This window comes from Castor canadensis, chromosome 3 (assembly GCF_047511655.1).
Source record: "Castor canadensis chromosome 3, mCasCan1.hap1v2, whole genome shotgun sequence".
NCBI classification, from domain to species: Eukaryota; Metazoa; Chordata; class Mammalia; order Rodentia; family Castoridae; genus Castor; species Castor canadensis.
The window spans coordinates 120,274,945-120,293,383 of record NC_133388.1 but is presented as its reverse complement, the minus strand read 5'-3'; the positions used below and the strand labels follow the sequence as shown (position 1 = coordinate 120,293,383).

At 37.4% G+C, this 18,439-nt stretch overlaps 1 protein-coding gene across 1 annotated transcript in view; it reads left to right on the top strand.

Annotated features, from left to right (window-relative positions):
- The window catches only part of Prex2 (phosphatidylinositol-3,4,5-trisphosphate dependent Rac exchange factor 2), a 288,123-nt gene that overhangs the window by 70,438 nt on the left and 199,246 nt on the right, over positions 1-18,439 (top strand). Inside the window, exons 5-6 of the mRNA XM_074068562.1 lie at positions 9,686-9,787; positions 12,838-12,999. Of these exons, the coding sequence (XP_073924663.1) occupies positions 9,686-9,787; positions 12,838-12,999 (264 nt within the window). The remainder of the gene's footprint in view (positions 1-9,685; positions 9,788-12,837; positions 13,000-18,439) is intronic.

The following is an 18,439-nucleotide window of genomic DNA, read 5'->3' as shown; positions in this document are numbered from 1 at the left end:
TCAACCAGAAAACGATTTGGGAGCTTATGAGCTATCATTTAAAAAAATATTTACTGATCCTCTGTTCTCTTCCGTAGGGACTGGAGTACACATTTGTTTTGGAAGCATAGTAATGCCTCATGCTGTTTTCATTTTTTAAATCTTTTTGTCTTCTCTGTTCTTCAGACTGAACGATTTTCATTGGTTCATCTTCAACTCAGTTGAGTAGTTTTTCCTGCCACCTCAAATTTGCTGTTCACCAACTTAGTGAATTATGTGTTTCATCTCATGTCTATTTGATTTGACTTTATAGTTTTCTCTATTGAGATTTCTGTTTATTCACTGTCAGTGTAGTATCCTTCATTTCTTTAAAAGGGAATTGAAAATTCTTTCAACATTTTTATAATACCTATTTTGACATCTTTGTTTGCTAAATCCAACATCTGGGTACACTCAGTTTTTACTGATTATGTTTGTGTCATGTTTTCATGTTCCTTTGCATATATCATAATTTTTAAATTAAAAACTGGAGACTTAAAATAACTTGGAATAACCCTGAATTCTATATTTTCTCCTTGAATTTCATTATTGTTGTTTTTGTGTACTTGTTATGTTTTGTTTTAATAACTTGCTCAGAGTTCAGCTAAGCACCCATCTGGTTTTTCCTGCTACCTCTGCTCAATTTATTTTTGTAAATTAGCCTTGCTTCTTAGAGATCTCTCTGTGACTGTTTTGCTTAAGGGCCAGTTAGTGATTTGTCAGAAGTACTCAATCATCAGTTTCTGTCTTGTCCATGGATCTCTGTGTGAGTGTGGGTGCTGGCACATTCAAAGCTCAGGTGGTTTGCAAGTTGTCAGGTTTCTCTTCCCATGGGATCATCTCAGGTCTTTTCTACACGTGCATAGCCAGAGATAAATATAGAGTTTCTCTAAGCCATTTCTAGCTCTCTTGTTAGTCCTGTTAAATATTTGTCTAACTGTTAAATAATTTTTATTCATATATTCATATATGCATACATTGTTTGGGTCATTTCTCACCCTGCCCCTCTCCCCCTCCCTCTCTCCCCCTGCCCCCCTCACTTCCAGGCAGAACCTGTTCTGCCCTTTTCTCCAATTTTGTTGAAGAGAAGACATAAGTAATAATAAGAAAGACTAAGCATTTTTGCTAGTTGAGATAAGGATAGCTATACAGAGAGATTCCTAGCATTGCTTCCAAGCACAAGTGTATTACAACCTGAACTGATTCATCTCTACCTGACCTCTTCACTACTTCCCAGTAACCTTCCCATAATGACCTCTGTTGCTTTAAGGTTACTGTATCAGCTCCTCTGCAGTGGGGACATCAAACACATTCAAGTTTTGGATTTCCTACTTATCCCCATTCCTCCCGTATGTGCTCTCCCCTTAGCATGTGACCCAAGTCCAGCAACATTGCTGCCTTTGCCCTAGATCTAAAGTCTGCATATAAGGGAGAACATACAATTTTTGGTCTTCTGAGCCTGGCTAACCTCGCTCAGAATTATGTTCTCCAGTTATATCCATTTACTTGAGAATAACAAAATTTCATTCTTCTTCATGGCTGAGTAAAACTCCATTGTGTATAAATATGTATAAATACCACATTTTCTTAATCCATTCATCAGTAGTAGAGCATCTTGGCTGTTTCTATAACTTGGCTATTGTGAATAATGCTGCAATAAACATGGGTGTGCAGATGCCTCTGGAGTAACCTGAGTCACATTACTTAGGGTATATCCCTAGGAGTGGGATTGCTGGATCATATGGCAGATCTATGTTTAGTTTTTTAAGAAGCCTCCATAATATTTTCCAAAGTGGTTGCACTAGCTTGCATTCCCACCAGCAGTATATGAGGGTTCTTTTTTCTCCACATCCTTGCCAACACCTGTTGTTGTTTTTGTTTTGGATGATAGCTATTCTAACAGGGGTGAGGTGGAATCTTAGTGTGGTTTTGATTTGCATTTCCTTTATGGCCAGAAATGGTGAGCATTTTTTCATGTGTTTTTGGCCATTTGAATTTCTTCTTTTGGAAAAGTTCTGTTCAGTTCAGTTGCCCATTTCTTTATTGATTCATTTGCTTTGGGAGAGTTTAGTTTTTTGAGTTCCCTGTATATTCTGGTTATCAGTCCTTTGTCTGATGTGTAGCTGGCAAATGTTTTCTCCCACTCTGTGGGTGGTCTCTTCAGTTAAGAGACCATTTCTTTTGTTGTGTAGAAGCTTTTTAATTTTATGTAGACCCATTTTTCCATCCTTTCACTTAGTTGCTGAGCTGCTAGGGTTCTATTCAGGAAGTCCGTGCCTATACCTATTGCTTCTTGAGTATTCCCTGCTCATTCTTGTACTAACTTCAGAGTTTCGGGTCTGATGTTAAGGTCCTTGATCCATTTTGAGTTGATGCTAGTACAGCGTGATAAACATGGATCTAGTTTCAGTTTTTTGCAGATGATAACCACTTTTCCCAGCTACATTTGTTGAAGAGGCTGTCTTTTCTCCATCGTATATTTTTGGCACCTTTGTCAAAAATAAGGTGGGCATTGGTGTGTGGATTCATATCTGGGTCCTCTCTTCTGTTCTACTGGTCTTCATGTCTGTTTTTGTGCCAGTACCATGCTGTTTTTATTGCTATTGCTTTACGACATAGTTTTAAGTTGGGTATTGTGATCCCTTCAGCATTGCTCTTTTTGCTGAGTATTGTCTTGGCTATTTGTAGTCTCTTGTGTTTCCAAATGAACTTTTAGGTAGATTTTTCAATCTCTGTGATGAATGTCATTGGGATTTTGATGGGAATTGCATTAAACATGTAGACTGCTTTTGGTAGGATAGCCATTTTTACTATGTTGATTCTACCAATCCATGAACATGGAGATTTTTCCAACTCCTGTAGTCCTCCTCAGCGTCTTTCTTTGGAGGTTTCTAGTTTTCCTTGTAAAGATCTTTCACATCCTTTGTTAAGTTTATTCCTAGGTATTTGATTTTTGTCCTTGAAGCTATTGTAAATGGAATTGTTTCCATATATTCTTTCTCAATTTGTTTGTTGTTGGTCCATAGAAAAACTAATGATTTTTGTGTTGTATCCTGCCACCTTGCTGTAGCTGTTTATGGTGTCTAGGAGCTTTTGAGTAGAGTTTTTTGGGTCTTTAAGGTATAGCATCATGTCATCTGCATATAGGGATATTTTGACAATTTCTTTACTATTTGCATTCCTTTTATTTCTTCTTCTTTCCTAATTGTTCTGGCTAGGAATTCCAGGACTGTGTTGAATAGGAGTGGGGATAGTGGGCATCCTTGTCTCATTCCTGATTTTAGGGGAAATGGTTTCAGTTTTTCTCCATTACGTATGATGTTGGCTATAAGTTTGTCATATATAGCCTTTACAATGTTGATGTACATTTCTTCTATTCTTAGTTTTCTTAGAGCTTTTATCATGAAATGGTGTTGGATCATATTAATAGCTTTTTCTGCATCTATTGAGATGATCAAGTGGGTTTTGTCTTTGCTTCTGTTAATGTGGTGTATTACATTTATTGATTTTTGTATGTTGAACCACCCCTGCATCCCTGGGATGAAGCCGACTTGGTCGTGGTGAATGAGCTTTCTGATATGTTGTTGGATTTGGTTTGCCATTATTTTCTTGAGGATTTTTGCATCAATGTTCATAAAGGAGATAAGCCTATAGTTCTCTTTTTTGGAGGTGTCTTTGTCTGGTTTTGGGATGAGTATAATGCTGGTTTCATAAAATGAGTTAGGCAGTGTTCCTTCCCTTTCTATTTCATGGAAAAGTTTAAGGTGCGTTGGTAGTAGTTCTTCTTTAAAGATCTGATAGAATTCAGCTGAGAATCCATCAGGTACTGGACTTTTCTTTTTTGGGAGACTCTTTATTGCTGCTTCAATTTCATTTTGTGTTACAGATCTATTCCGGTGATTAATATCCTCTTGGTTCAATTTTAGGTGGTCATAAGTATCTAGAAATTTGTCCATTTCTTCAAGATTTTCAAATTTATTTGAATATAGCTTCTCAAAGTAGTCTCTAATGATCCCCTGGATTTCTGTGGTGTTTGTTTTATCTCCCCTTTTGCATTTCTGATTTTACCGATTTGGGTTTTTTCTCTCCTCATTTCAGTCAGGTTTGCCAGGGGGTCTGTCAATTTTGTTTATTTTTTCAAAGAACCAGCTTTTTGTTTCATTGATTCTTTGTATTTCTTTTTTTGTGTTTCTATTTCATTAATTTCAGCCCTTATTTTTATTATTTCTCTCCTTTTGCTTGTTTTGGGTTTTGATTCTTCTTGTTTTTCTAGGAGTTTGAGATGTATCATTAGGTCATTGATTTGAGATCTTTCTGTCCTTTTAATATATGCACTCATGGCTATAAACTTTCCTCTCAGGACTGCCTTTGCTGTGTCCCATGGGTTTGGGTAGGTCATGTTTTCATTTTCATAACTTCCAGGAACCTTTTAATTTTCTCTTTTATTTCATCGATGACCCATTGATCATTGAGCAATGTGTTGTTCAACCTCCAATTGTTTGCATGTTTTTTGTCTTTACTTTTGTGTTGAATTCTAGTTTTGTTACATTGTGATCAGATAGAATGCATGGGATTATTTCTGTTTTCTTATATTTGCTGAGGCTTGCTTTGTGCCCTGAGATATGATCAATTTTGGAGATGGTTCCATGGGCTGATGAGAAGAATATATATTGTGCAGAAGTTGTATGAAATATTCTATAGTCATCAGCTAGGTCTATGGTGTAATTTAGTTCTAGGATTTCTTTATTGATTTTTTGTTTGGATGACCTATGTATTGGTGATAGGGGGAGTATTAAAGTCTCCCACTACCACTGTGTTGGAGTCTATGTATGCTTTTAGGTCCTTCAGCATATGTTTGATGAAACTGGGTGCTCTGACATTGGGTGCTTTTAGGTTGATAATTGTTATTTCTTTTTGGTGTATTTCCCATTTTATTAGTATGAAGTGTCCTTCTTTGTCTCATTTGATCAATGTAAGTTTGAAGTCTACTTTGTCTGAGATATATATTGCTACTCCTGCCTGTTTTGGGGGGGGCATTGACTTAGTAAATATTCTTTCAACCTTTCAGCCTAAGCCAGTGCTTGTTTCTGTCAATGAGATGGGTCTCCTGTAAACAACAGGTAGTTGGATCTTCCTTTTTAATCCAGTTTGCCATATTATGTCTTTCGATGGGAGAGTTAAGTCCATTAACATTTAGTGTTAATATTGATAGGTATGTGGTGATTCCTCTCATTTAGTTGTTTCTGTTGTTTAAGGGTTTGATTGTGTGCAGCTGAATTAATGCTACTCTTTTATTCCTTGTCTTTTCTTCTCCTGTGGTTTGGTTTTGCCTGTCCTCTCATGACTTTTGTTTGCTTTCATTTTCCGAAATGAAAATTCCTTGAAAAATCTTTTGTAGTGATGGCTTATGGTCATATATTGTTTTAGTTTCTGTTTATTATGAATACTTTTATTGCTCCATCTGTTTTGAATGATAGTTTTGCTGGGTAGAGTATCCTGGAGTGCCCGGAGTACCTCACTCCATGCCCTTCTTGCTTTTAAGGTTTCCATTGAGAAATCTGCTGTGATTTTGATGGGTTCACCTTTGTATGTTATTTGTTTTTTCTCTCTTACAGCCTTCAATATTCTTTCTCTATTCTCTGTGCTTGTTCTTTTAATTATTTTATGTCATGGGGAAGTTCTATTTTGGTCAAGTCTGCTTGGTGTCCTGGAGGCTTCCTGTACCTGAAAGGGCATAGCTTTTTCTAGGTTTGGGAAATTTTCTATTATTATTTTGTTGAATATATTATGAATCCCTTTTGCTTGTACCTCTTCTCCTTCTTTAATGCCCATGATTCTCAGGTTTGGGGTTTTGATGGATTCAGTGAGTTCTTGCATGTTCCTTTCTCAGGTCTTGAGTTGTTTGACTAATAGCTCTTCAGTTTTTCCTTTAATTTCCATTTTATCTTCAAGTTCTGAGATTCTGTCTTCCGCTTGTTCTGGTCTGCTGAAGTGGCCTTCCATTGTGTTTTGTATTTCTGTTTCATTCTTTTCTCTGAGGTTTTCATATCATGGGTCACTTCTTCTTTAATATTGTCTATTTTCATCTTTAATTCATTTATCTCTCTATTTATAGTGTTCTCTGCTTCACTTTGGTGTTTATTTAGGGCTCCTATGAGTTCATTTATTTGTTTTGTGTCTTCTTTATTTTTGGTGTCTTAACATTTCTTGAGTGTCCTTTGTACATTTTGGTTAACCATTCTAGTAACATCTCCATGAAATTCTCAGCATTACTTGCAGGATTTCTTCTTTGAGGATGTTCTTGTGGGCATCATTGGGTTCCTTGGAGTCATTTATCTTTGTTTTGTTGGAGTCCTGAACTGGGTATCCGTTTTCTTCATTTCCCTCTGAATCCTGTATTAAATTATTTTTGGGAGATGAATGGTTACCATCCCTTTTTCATCTTCCCATTGCTCCTGTTGATACTGTGCAACTGTGTTCTTGACAGGCTAGTTGGTGGTTTTAGTCACCTGTTTTCTTTCCCTTGGTTTAATTTTGTTTTGTGGCTGTATTGGGTTTGTAGCTAAGTGTGTGTGTGTGTGTGTGTGTGTGTGTGTGTGTGTGTGTGTGTGTGTGTTATTTCTGTCCCTGGTCTGGGTGTAATTTAGTATTTGCTAGTTCACAATAGTAAACCTAACAACAACAACAACAACAACAAACCCCAAAGAAATCAACATGGAGAGATGAACAAAAAAGCAAGAAACAGAACAAGCAAACAAACAGACAAACAAAAATTCCAGGCTCAGAAATAATAGACTTTCAGTCTTATTTTAAGTTTTGGTGTTACTCCTCCAGCATTCAATTCTGGTGTTGGTATTTAAGCAGAAACTCTGTCATAGTCTTGCCAAGTGGTTGGGTAGTGTTTGTTTGTTTTTTTCTTCTGTCTTTTCAGAGGCAGTTACTTGGTCAGCTCCTCCTTCAGTGAGGTGTGGCAGTTTAAGTTTGCATGTTGTCCTCAGGTTCTGGAATCAGCTCTGTAGCCCACCAGCTGTCCTGCTTTGGAATTGGGTTTTCACCATGCTTGATAACTGGGGACTTGTTTCTTTGCCTCACCCCCCTTTCTCTTGGGCAAGATCACTGATCCATCAGCCTCCTCCCCCCTTTTCTCTGGGCAAGGTCAGTGATCTGTCAGCTGGCCCCCTACTGTCAGCATGTTGTGATGGTTCGCTGATTATTTTTCAACTTTGCAGTGTCATTTGACTTTGGATGTTGCTCACTGGCTCAGGAGATGAGCTTTGTGGACTGCTCTCTGCCCTATTTTAAGCAGAGAAAAGCCCTCCTGCCTTTCCAGCCTTTGATTACTGAAAGTTCGTGCAGAGATCAGCTCCTTGCCTCTCCCCGCCTTCTCTGGTGATCTTTCAGCAACTGCGTCCCTCTGCTATGTGTTAGTTTTCAGTTCCTTATTTCTTGTTCAGTTTTTTGTTTTTCTGTGGGGGAGGTATCCTAGGGGTGGCTAGGGGAAAGCTGCGTGATGCTTAGTGCTCACCTGTTGGTCTGCTGAATGTCTCCAAGGCAGGTTTGGAGCCAGCATCTGGTGGCACGGTAGCCCTCTTGTTTTCTCAGTGTAATGTGGAATGGAGAAGGTTTCTATGTGCTAGGGGTTCAGGGTTTGAAGTTTTGATTCTCCTTGCTGTTTTATTTCTGCCAAGTGTGGCTCCAGCATCTCAGCAAGGTTTTGGCGTTACAGAGCTTACACTGTATGCTTCTGTGCCCTAGTCTGCCAGCTTCAGTCTCTCTTAACTGTTAAATATTTTGCTAATTTGCTGCTTGCCCCAAGCAGGACTGTAATCTCAGACTAGCATTGTGGTATTTTCTGTTTATTTTTTTAAATTGAATGTGCTAATTTTATCACCAATTCTTCTGGGTGTGGGATTTTTGTCCTCAGAAGACCTCTGAAGCCCCCTTTAGCTGCAGGTTTTTAGGATTCATGGTACCATGATGGTGCATCCTTGAGAGGATCCCCTCAAAGGTGAGCTGGGGAGGCTGAGGGCCATAGGAGACTGAGATAACCTTAGACAAGGATGCCACAGACTCCCATTGCTCCTACCTGAGGTTCAACAGTTTTTCATGAATAAACTGCTCAATTTGTTATTTGGCCATTGATTTCTAGAGTCATGAAATTGGTATTTTTAACAGTTTTGTCTAATATTATAGTTGAGTTTTAGAATCAGGACTTATGGGTTTCTTCTGTCGAAGTCAGAAGAAGCTCCTTTCCTCACATTTTTTAGTTCTTTCTAAAGTATCAGAACTCACCTATCTTACCAAATACATTCTGGACTGGCACTGTTAACTTAGGGCTCCCTTGGTCTACTTTGCCTAGTGATTTGGGTTAGGTCCACTAAAGAAGTCACAAGCTAAGAATGCTGGGTCTAGGTGATCATATACTGTACTGTGGTAGACAGACCCTGTCTTTATTGTTCTTACCCTGGGCACTACCTGGCCACAAATTATCTGGATGACTTTAAGACATTTTCCTTATTCATAAAATAGGGATAATAACAATCATCCTTTGAAAAGCATATAAGAGTTTCTAGGTTTAGGATAATGATAGTATTATTTTGGGTCCTTGGTTAAGTTGCTACCTTTGTAAGTTTTTCTGGCCTATGAATGCTCTGGAAGCTTTTCTAGGAAACATATTATTTTTGTATATATAAGAAGAGAGCCAGTCTAAAGTGGTGATCAACCTTTGCTGTCATGAAAAGAGTTCACAATCTAAACAGTGAAAGGAAATAAAAATGCATGAGAACTCTGTATGCATTCTTTCAGGGGCTTCCAGCCCAGAGCTAGGTAAGGGGGTAGCCATAATTATAGGAGTGCTAACTCATACTGGTACACTTGTAGCACTGAATATTATGAGAAGCAGATAATTGTGTTTTTAAGGATTTCTCTGGGGGAAAATATCATATATAATTTGGAAAACTATTTTGATCACTCCATAGGGAATGGAACTCCCATAGAGCCTGCTGGGTAAGAATATGCATTTGCTACTCGGCCTTTGGAGGTGTCTGGGTGAAGTCATATTTGTGGCTGTGGTTCTGCAGACTTGGAAACACAAATTGGGGCTGAGACCCTTGTGCTCAGAACTGTGTAGGACTGTTTTGCGCCATCAGTCTTTCTTTTGCATCCTTTCCTGCCCAGTGCTTGGCCTCTCCTCTCAATGAATATGGATTGATATTTTAAAATAGTGGTATAAAAGGCTAACATCAGTTTGACACTTGAGAGGCCTTCTCCTCCCTAGGTACTTCTTTGGCTGTCATTCTGATAGGCCCTGCAGAAATAAGATTCTGGTAAGTTTCAAGTCTGTTTCTTTGCATTGATATTTTGGAGAATGAAGGCTTTATGTATGAGCCACTTTTCTCTGACCACTGCTTTACAGCCAGAGGAAGCAGCTTCAATATCACCTCATGGTGACTGCTGATTTTGAGAATTCTCCATTTACCTTGCTTCTGTGGAGGTCCCATCTGACCTCATTCTCTGTCACTGTCTGCCCAGCGTTTTTCGTGAAGTTCGTTAGCAACAATGAAGCTTTTTACAACACAGCATACCTCTCTTTTAAAATAAAATCTATCTATCTATCTATCTTGTATCTCTTCCTCTGTCTATGTAATTATGTTTATTTTCATTCCAGAACTGCATGCTGCTTGGAGGACGAAAGAACACAGATGTTCCCCTGGAAGGATATTTAGTAACACCAATACAAAGGATATGCAAGTATCCTCTGCTTTTGAAGGTAGTTTATTCTTTGTACCTGCATATTTTACTCATGGTCTTTTTAAAGAATTATCTTTTATGGAGTCTAACATCCTTTAAAAAAAAAGGGCAGAGGATAATTATTGGAAAAAAAGTGCTGTTTTGTCACAAATTTATATATGGAGTAGGAAGCAGACCTGTAGTGGAAAAAACACTAAAAGAGGTTTTTAATGCATTTTGTAGAAAATGCACTTATTTTAGTTTAATTTAGAGTGTATGCATTAGTTTCGAAGGAGATTCCACGAAGTCCATTATGTTGCCCTTTAGCTGTGGGGCGCTTTATTGTAAGTATATCCATTACTGGTAAATTTTTTTATTTTCCCAAACTTTGGTGATTTTGTGATGCTAATGAAGTTAAGGTCAAAATTACATAATTTGAGAGCTTGGTTTTTAAATTATTCTTGTAAGGGAATAGTGTGGGTCACATGGGACAATAATGATAGAACATGGAATGACATTGCTAAGAAATACTACCTCTTGAAGGTAAAATTGTGGCCTTATTACACTATCAAATGTTTTTATAATGACAAGCAGAGTTATGGTAGCAATTTTTTAAACTACATTTTTGGAACTATGACATCTGGATAGGCAGTTTGGGATGGTGATTGAGCCTGAATTCAAATTCCAAGTGTTCTGATTACTAACTCTCTTATTGGGATATGTAATCTAAACTCTTAAAGCCTTGGTTTTTTATTTATGAAACAGAGATGATGATGATGATGATAAAGAAATTATCACATATACCTATGGTAATGTATATACGTATGAAATGTGGTTGAATGCACATTTACATCTTTATAGGTGTGTATATGTGTGTATATTTATAATAAGGATTAATTTAACTATAGTATATAAATCATTTATATAAATTGATTGTTTATATGTACTCCATACATGCTAGTTTTATTGTTCATATCTATTTGATTCAGATTAATTTTAATTTATTTATGATTTAGCACTTAAATTTTTAAAAAGTACTATGAAATTTTATTGACATATTAACTGTTGTTTTTATTAATTTAATTTTTAAGGTATAAATGTTAGGAATTTGAACTAGAAATACACTTTTCCTACAACTTTGTCAAGTATATAAATTGGTTACCAATGTAAAGTTACTTTGAGAAGAATTACTTCTCACTAAAAAGCAAGCCCGAAGTTGCTTGGCTAAGCCATGAGAAGCCATAAAGAGAAGGTAAAGTAGTGGTCTCCAGTTGTGTGACACCTTGGCAGGATGCACTTTTGAGGGTAAGGAGTACTGATGTCAGCATGACTCTTCCTTTCTGAGAATCCCCACAGACTTCCGTGTCAGGGGCTCAGTTTGCATGTGGACTCATAACGCTATTCCTTCCTGAACTGTTTTTGCAGTCCCAGGGGATTTACGTATTCTAAGAGTGGCATAAGCAGAATATGTCACGACAAAGTGGCCGCTCTGCATATCACTCACTCCTGGTTATGGATAGTCTTAGATATTTGAACTGACTTCTCAAAAAAATAACATCATGGACACATTTGTGTCCTACAAGAAGGAGATTAGTTCAGAGTTCCTTTAAGGAATAGAGAGATGACATCCTTTTTACTTTGGGGGAAGTAGATCAGATGTTTGTTGTACCAGCAGTTGAAAACATATTCTGGGATTCGGGCTTTATTTATTCAGAGAAAAATGTTGAAGGAATTGAGTTACAATGTTAAGAAAAGATACTTTAGGTCGTACTTGTCAAACTTGAAATTATTGTGTTGACAGGGTTCAGACTGTGTAACTTCCAGAATTTCCTTTTTCCTTCACTATTTCACATGATCTGAATTCAAATCTTTCCTCCTCAGACACCCATTGGGAATTATTGCAGGGGGTCCACATCATGGCCGGCAGGTTGATGTGACCACATTGCACTATTTTAAAAATGCTTTACTCCTTAGAATTTCTGGGGAAGCCAGAATGTGTCTCTATGGATTTGTGGTCCACCATATTTTTGTCAGCCTCTTCTTGGGAGTAATGTGATGTGTGTTCTTCTGGTGTTAGCTTTGTAGAAGAGTGTGAATGTATAGAATGCAGTGTCAAAGTTTATGGCAGAATTTTCAATAATAAGAGAACTCAAGAGAGTATAAGAATTACTGGCTTTCCCATTGCATGTTGAGAATTAAGAAAATTCTTTTGAAGTTATGCCTCAGGGTTTCCATAATTGTGTTAGTTCCGTGACGATGGCAACTGTCACAAAGAAACAAATGACTAATTAAAAAGCAATGTGGTCACAACTGTCTAGACAGTGGGTGAAGATGTTTAATTTTGTACTTCTAAACCAAAGCTAGCAAGACCTTTTTAACATGCTGAAAAGATTAAAGATTTCCCTAGTTTTGATATCCTAAACGGAAAAATGTAAATAAAAAGCCCCCCAACTCCCTAAACATCAAAAACAATAAAGAAGTTAATGGGTAGATGGTGCTTCATCAGAGAATGAACCTGAGTAATTGGTGAAAACAGTACAGATTGCTCTTTTCATTCTAGAGTATCACAGCATTTACAAATTACTTATTTTGTTGGAGTATACTACAAATACAAATTTTGCTTCTATTTATGATATATTTTCATAGCTTCTCAAAAATTGTTAGAAATAGGAATTTAAGTTTACTTTTGAAATTATGGCATGTATTTATTTGAGGATTTATCCTGTTAAAGACTCTAAGATAATGAAATTAACATATACCAATGGGCTGCTGTTAGAACCAAAGTCAAATTTACAGAAAAAATTTACACGCTCCAGGTGACATATTTGATGATTTCAAAGAACAAACCTAATTCTATTGTTAAAAACAAAATAAGTTCAAGGGACACATTAAAGTGACTGCAAATGTGCATTGGGGTAGCACTTACTTGTTGATTTGACCTTCTGCTTTTGATCCTCATCTTGGTGGAGTTCGTGATGTCACTTGGGAAAGTGGCTTTCATGAGCTCTGTAGTTTTCATTTCCTGGTCAGTTTGAACCTGCTGTACCAGAAAACAAGATCAAAGGCAATTTGCTTTTTGTGTTTAAACAGGAGCTGCTGAAGCGGACTCCACGGAGGCATGGAGACTATGCAGCGGTGATGGAAGCTCTCCAAGCTATGAAAGCCGTCTGCTCCAACATAAATGAGGCCAAGAGGCAGATGGAGAAGTTGGAAGTTTTAGAGGAATGGCAGTCTCACATTGAAGGCTGGGAGGTACATTCACTTTGCTCAACTAGTTAGCTTTAAATAGTTCTTGCCGTCACATGCTATGAGTGGAATATTTGCACTGGATGGAACCACAAGAGGCCATTTTCTTAGCCATTGCTAAAGGACTTTAATCAGTTCTGAGACATGCTGACTTTCATCATTATTTTCACCTGTTCTAAAGATGGTGCTTAACTAACTTAATCCCAACCTGAGAAGTCTGTGATGGAGCCAGTAGATACAGTGTGCTCTCTAAGCTTTGGTATTTTAGAGTTTGTGCATCATGAATTACTCTTTTTCCTGTCTTAACTGTGGTCAACATGTACATAACCTGAATCCTCAAGAGAAGAAAGAATGAAAGTGAAGTTCAATATTTGTGTTGTGATATTATTTTCAGACTTTAAATCAGTGGTTCAATGTTAAATTTCATTGTAAGTCTATCTGATCTCTCCATTTGATTTCTTCATGTCTGAAATGAAGGGAACTATATGATTTGGTTAAAATACAATATAAATATTTGGTTTAAATAAAGTCTATTTGAGATGAAAGGAAACAAAAGCAAATGAAGAGTGTGGTTCACAAATTATAAGATGTTCTCAGTTATAGTAACTTTAAATCCCAGTTACTTAGAGGGGTTGGAGTCTTATGTTACTTTACTGCTAGAAAAATGAAATTTTGTATTTACATTGTCTTCATTTAAATGAGTATGAACTTTGGACTAGTGCAATTTTTTTTGTGTTATAAAGTAAGCAATTAAAATAATTTAAAAATGTAAACAAAGTTGAAAATATTCCCAAATTCTATATTACATAAATCCAAGTGAATTGCTTTTATCTTTAGGGATTTGTAGTTGACTAATGCGTTTCTTATCTTCAATCTGCTGGTTTTCATTTAGACCTAAAATTATATCCGGCTAGGTATGAAAACATTAATCTGAGGAAATTCTTCTATTTGACCACCCTCTGCTATGAATCTTTTAAAAATGCTAACTGGGTTCCTACTTCGCCTCCTCTTTGTCCATAGTCATCCATTTCAAGTGTCTAGGGTGATCTCCCATTTCAGCATGAGTGCCACCTCTTCCATCAGTGAGAATGGTTGTGTGTTTTGCAGTTGATCGATGGTGATAATTCCTTTCCTGAGGAGCAGTTGTCCTGCTGTGATGAGAAGAATGGAATGAAGTTTGCTTTTGCAGTTCTGTTGTCACTCAAACATTGGAAGAAAAACCAAACTCTCTTCAAATTGCTGGATTTGTTAGTGAAATCTGCCAGGCCTTTTACTGAAACAGAAGTTTCAGTAAAACTTTAGAAACTTTTTAGAATTCTAGGGAAATGGATTCTGTCATAATTTTGTTTCCTTTTGGTGTATTTTCTAAAAATTGTCTACTGCATTAGAGAGATTCCTTCAGCACTATTGATATTGCTTGCCCAGTTTGCATCAGCTACTCAATGGGAGAAGGTATATGGTTTGTGGTATTTCACAGGAAGCTGCGTGCTGATAAAGTTGAGGCACCCTCAATGTTGCTATAGCTTGCATCTTTAATGTTTCCCATAGGTCCATATTGAACAGGCTTGTTTCCCAGCCTATGGTGCTATTGGGAGGTGTTGGTACCTTTAGGAGCTGGGGCCTAGTGAAAGGAAGTTAAGTCATTGAGAGTGTGCCTTTGAATGGACTCTTGGGACTCTGGCTCCTTCCTGCTTCTCTTCTTTACTTCTTGGCTGCTACGAGATGAGCAACTTCCTCTGCCACATGCTCCTACTATGATGTCCTGCACAGTCACAGGTCCAAAGCCACAGGGCCAAGCAACCATGGACTGAAATCTCTGAAAACACGAGCCAAAGTAAACATTTCCTCCTTATAAATTGAATTATCTCAGGTATGTGTTACAGTTACAGAAAGCTGGCTAGCACGCCAGCCTTGGTTTTATGATACTGAGTGTAAGAGAAAAATGAAACATCAAAGCTGAAGAAACTTACGAGTTTAGGGAATTCTGTGGAGTATTAAGGAGATGAAAAAGAACTAAGACTCCTGCAGGACCAGGGCAGGTAATATGAATGGCCAGTTCCACTTGAGTGAATTTATGATCACTAATGTCAGAGACACAGCCATACAGAGAGCTGGGAGTTTTGGGGACTCTGGAGCATGCAGCTTGGAGCAGGGCTTATTCAGCTGTCTGGCAACTTGTCATCAGAGCCCAATTGTCCATCCCAGCCTACTACTATGGAGAAAGGGGAGAGCTATGAGTTCCTTCTAAGGAGTTTAAGAGAAACTACTGGTCTGGTAGGACTCTGTACAGTCACAGAGTCAACAGAGTGAATCTAGGCCCTGAGAGGAAACAGAAATAGGTTAAAGTGGTGCTTTTGAATAGCTAACAGGGATTATTGCTCAGCCTGTGACATAGTTTAGTGTACATGTGGAATGGCTCTTGTGGGATTAGGACAGGTCCTTGTTCAGATGTAGACGACATGACAGTTACAGAAGCCAGAGTTCTTTGCAGAGTTTTTGAGGAGAGAAGCAAAATGTAAGAATATAGCTCCCTGTCAAGCTCCTTCCACAAGCTCCTGCTGACCTTTCAAGACCACCTCAGTGATGATTCCCTTTTGTCAAAAACTAAAATTCTCTTGAGTGGCAGCTAAATCTGACACACTGTGAATGTTCACTGTTTTCATTTTAGGTGGAAATTCTCTCATACAAATTTCTTTTTCCCATTAATCAAACGAAGGTTTTGTTTTTATAACAAATTCTCACAGGTAACATGCCCATCTAGAATTTTGTGCTACCAAATTATCATTTGCATCCTATTTGTAGAATTTAGATAAACAACTGAAATTTACTATCCCCAAACCATCTGACATTGTGAAAAACAGGATAGTTTTAGAGCAGACTTTGTTTTTAGTCTGGACTTCTACCCTTTGCTTGGGAGCAATTTGTCAGACCTCTTATATATAGTGTGCATTATTGCAGGGGTCAAATGAAGTAAATAAGTGCTTTGAATACTGTAAAATACTCTGCAATACGAGGTAGTATCTTTAAACTGCTTCAGCAGTTGAATCTTGTCCTTGAGAAATTCCCTTCATTTGCCCAATATATGCACCCCTCTACTGACAGTGCTGTATTGCTTAAGTTGTGTGGTTCTTTGCAATGGGAGCTAAAAGAAAAAAATAATTTAAACAGGGCTGGGTGGCTCACAGAATCAGTAGAAAAGTTATAGTGTCAGATTTGGAATGGATGTTGAGGCACCCGAACTGTTTGGCAGTCTTATCAGTACTCCACCTATGATGAGCAGGTTCTAATAATTTTTTCTACCCCTATATTACTCTGTTCAAGATTCAAGACCCAAATCCAAGAGTCCACTAATCTCTCTTGATTAATTTTACTTAGGGGAGGGCAGAGATCATTGATGCCAATCATCTACTTTCCTTTTAGGGAAATACATATCCTCCATTGTATACAATCTAACAAGATATCTGAGGCTGTGTACTGTATAAAGAAAAGAGGTTTTTAAGCTCATAGCTCTGGAGTTTCCAGAGCATGTCACAGGCATCTGTTTAGCTTTCACCAGGACCTCAATGGTGGATGACATCAGAATAATGAAAGTACATAAAGAATAGGTTAAGTGATATAGGGCCTGTGGAAGAGGAATTCAGGGTTAGCTGCACACTCCTTCATAACACCCTTTTCTCATGGGAAATAATCCAGACCCAAGAAACCTGCATTAGTATCTTCTGAGGGTAGAGTGGTCTAGTTAACTTTCAATATTTTTTACCTCCTTTTTTGTGTGTATGGGGAGTACTGGAATTTGAACTGAGGGCTTTGCACTTGATGGGCAAATGTTGTACTACTTGAGCCATGCTTTCAGCCCTTTTCACTCTGCCTATTTTGGAGGTAGGGTCTCACTCTTCCCCAGACTGGCCTGGACCTCGAGATTCCCGCTGGTTGTTGGGATGATGGACATGCACCATCACACCCTGCTTTTTTCTGTTGAGATGGGTTCTTACAAAAGTTTTTGCCAAGGCTGGCCTGGAACTGTGGTCTTTTTAATGTCAGCCTTAGTAACTTAGGAGGACTGGTTGTGTGCCACCACACCCAGCTTATTCTTTACTTCTTAAAGGTTCTACCACCTCAGCACCACCATAGTAGGGACGAAGTCTCCACACATGACCCTCTGGGGTATAAACATTATCCAAACTATAGCAGTTTGATGAGGTTATTACTCCCATTATTCAGACTTAAAAATTAGGATTATCTGACTTAACCTGAATTCTTACAATTAAGAGTTGGCAAAGTTTGGATCTGAAAATTGGCAGCTCAGAGAGAAATGCAGTTGGTTCTTTGATTAAGGTTTTTATTTTTCCTTTCTTTTCTGCTTGCCCATTAACAAGCAGTAAGTTGATTATAGTTAGGATGTTGATAGCATTTGTATAGTAACAGTGGCATAGATCTGTGGTTTGTGTTTAAATTATTCATTTTTGAAGTGATGCCTTTTATCAATATAATTTATTATATCTCAGTTATACATCTTAACTAATATTCACAACACTCCCCAGGGATATTTTACTAAGGTAATTGGTGGCAGTGGTTAGTATACTTTGGTCAGGAAGTTTATTAGTTGTTTAACAAGAGCTGATGATTCATTGCATAGAATAGGAGCATTCTCAGTTTCAGCCTTCTTGATTGATTGATGGTATTATAATAACTGTAACTTTTGGATTCATACAGAAGTATTTTGATAAAGGAATATTACATTGTTTAGTACTCCAGGTTTGTCCTTGATGTGTCTGTTTAGAATTAGTCTCTCAAATCTGGAAAAATATTATAAAGGATGAGGAGGAATTATTAATAATAAAGGTGCTGGAAATGATTAAATTAAGGATAATTATTTTGTTTTAGAAAGAGAAACAGTAGTATTTTGACACTTCTTAGCTGCTTTCTTTTACATGGAGACATACAGTGCTGGAAGATCATTTTAAAATCACCTTTCTGCTTACATTTATTTGATTTGTGTCTGACAGTATACAACTTCAACTCATGTTCTCTTGTTATTTCTTGAGTTTTAGTCTTCTAAATATTGGGAATGAGATGGTTTTTTTGTGTCCTCTGTCTTGGTGGGTATAAAATCATTACTACCTTGAGGTGGAATTGACTTGTAGATTGTCCCTATTATTTTAGTATAAATGATTCTGGAAAGGATCACTAAAAATTAACCCTCTTAAACGGAGGAACAAATTTTGATTAAGTGAAAGAGGGAGAGAGTTAGGGATTTTATCTTGGTAAAATGAATATTTATGTTATTATTTCATTTACCTCAAATAAATAGAATGCAGGTTATAATTTCAGCTAAGAATTTGAACCTCAAAAAGAGTGGATCAAGTACTGAAATTTTGTTTTGGGGGTGTACGTTATATATTTTATGACAAAATTGCATGATATAACTATGATTTTCCTCATTTCA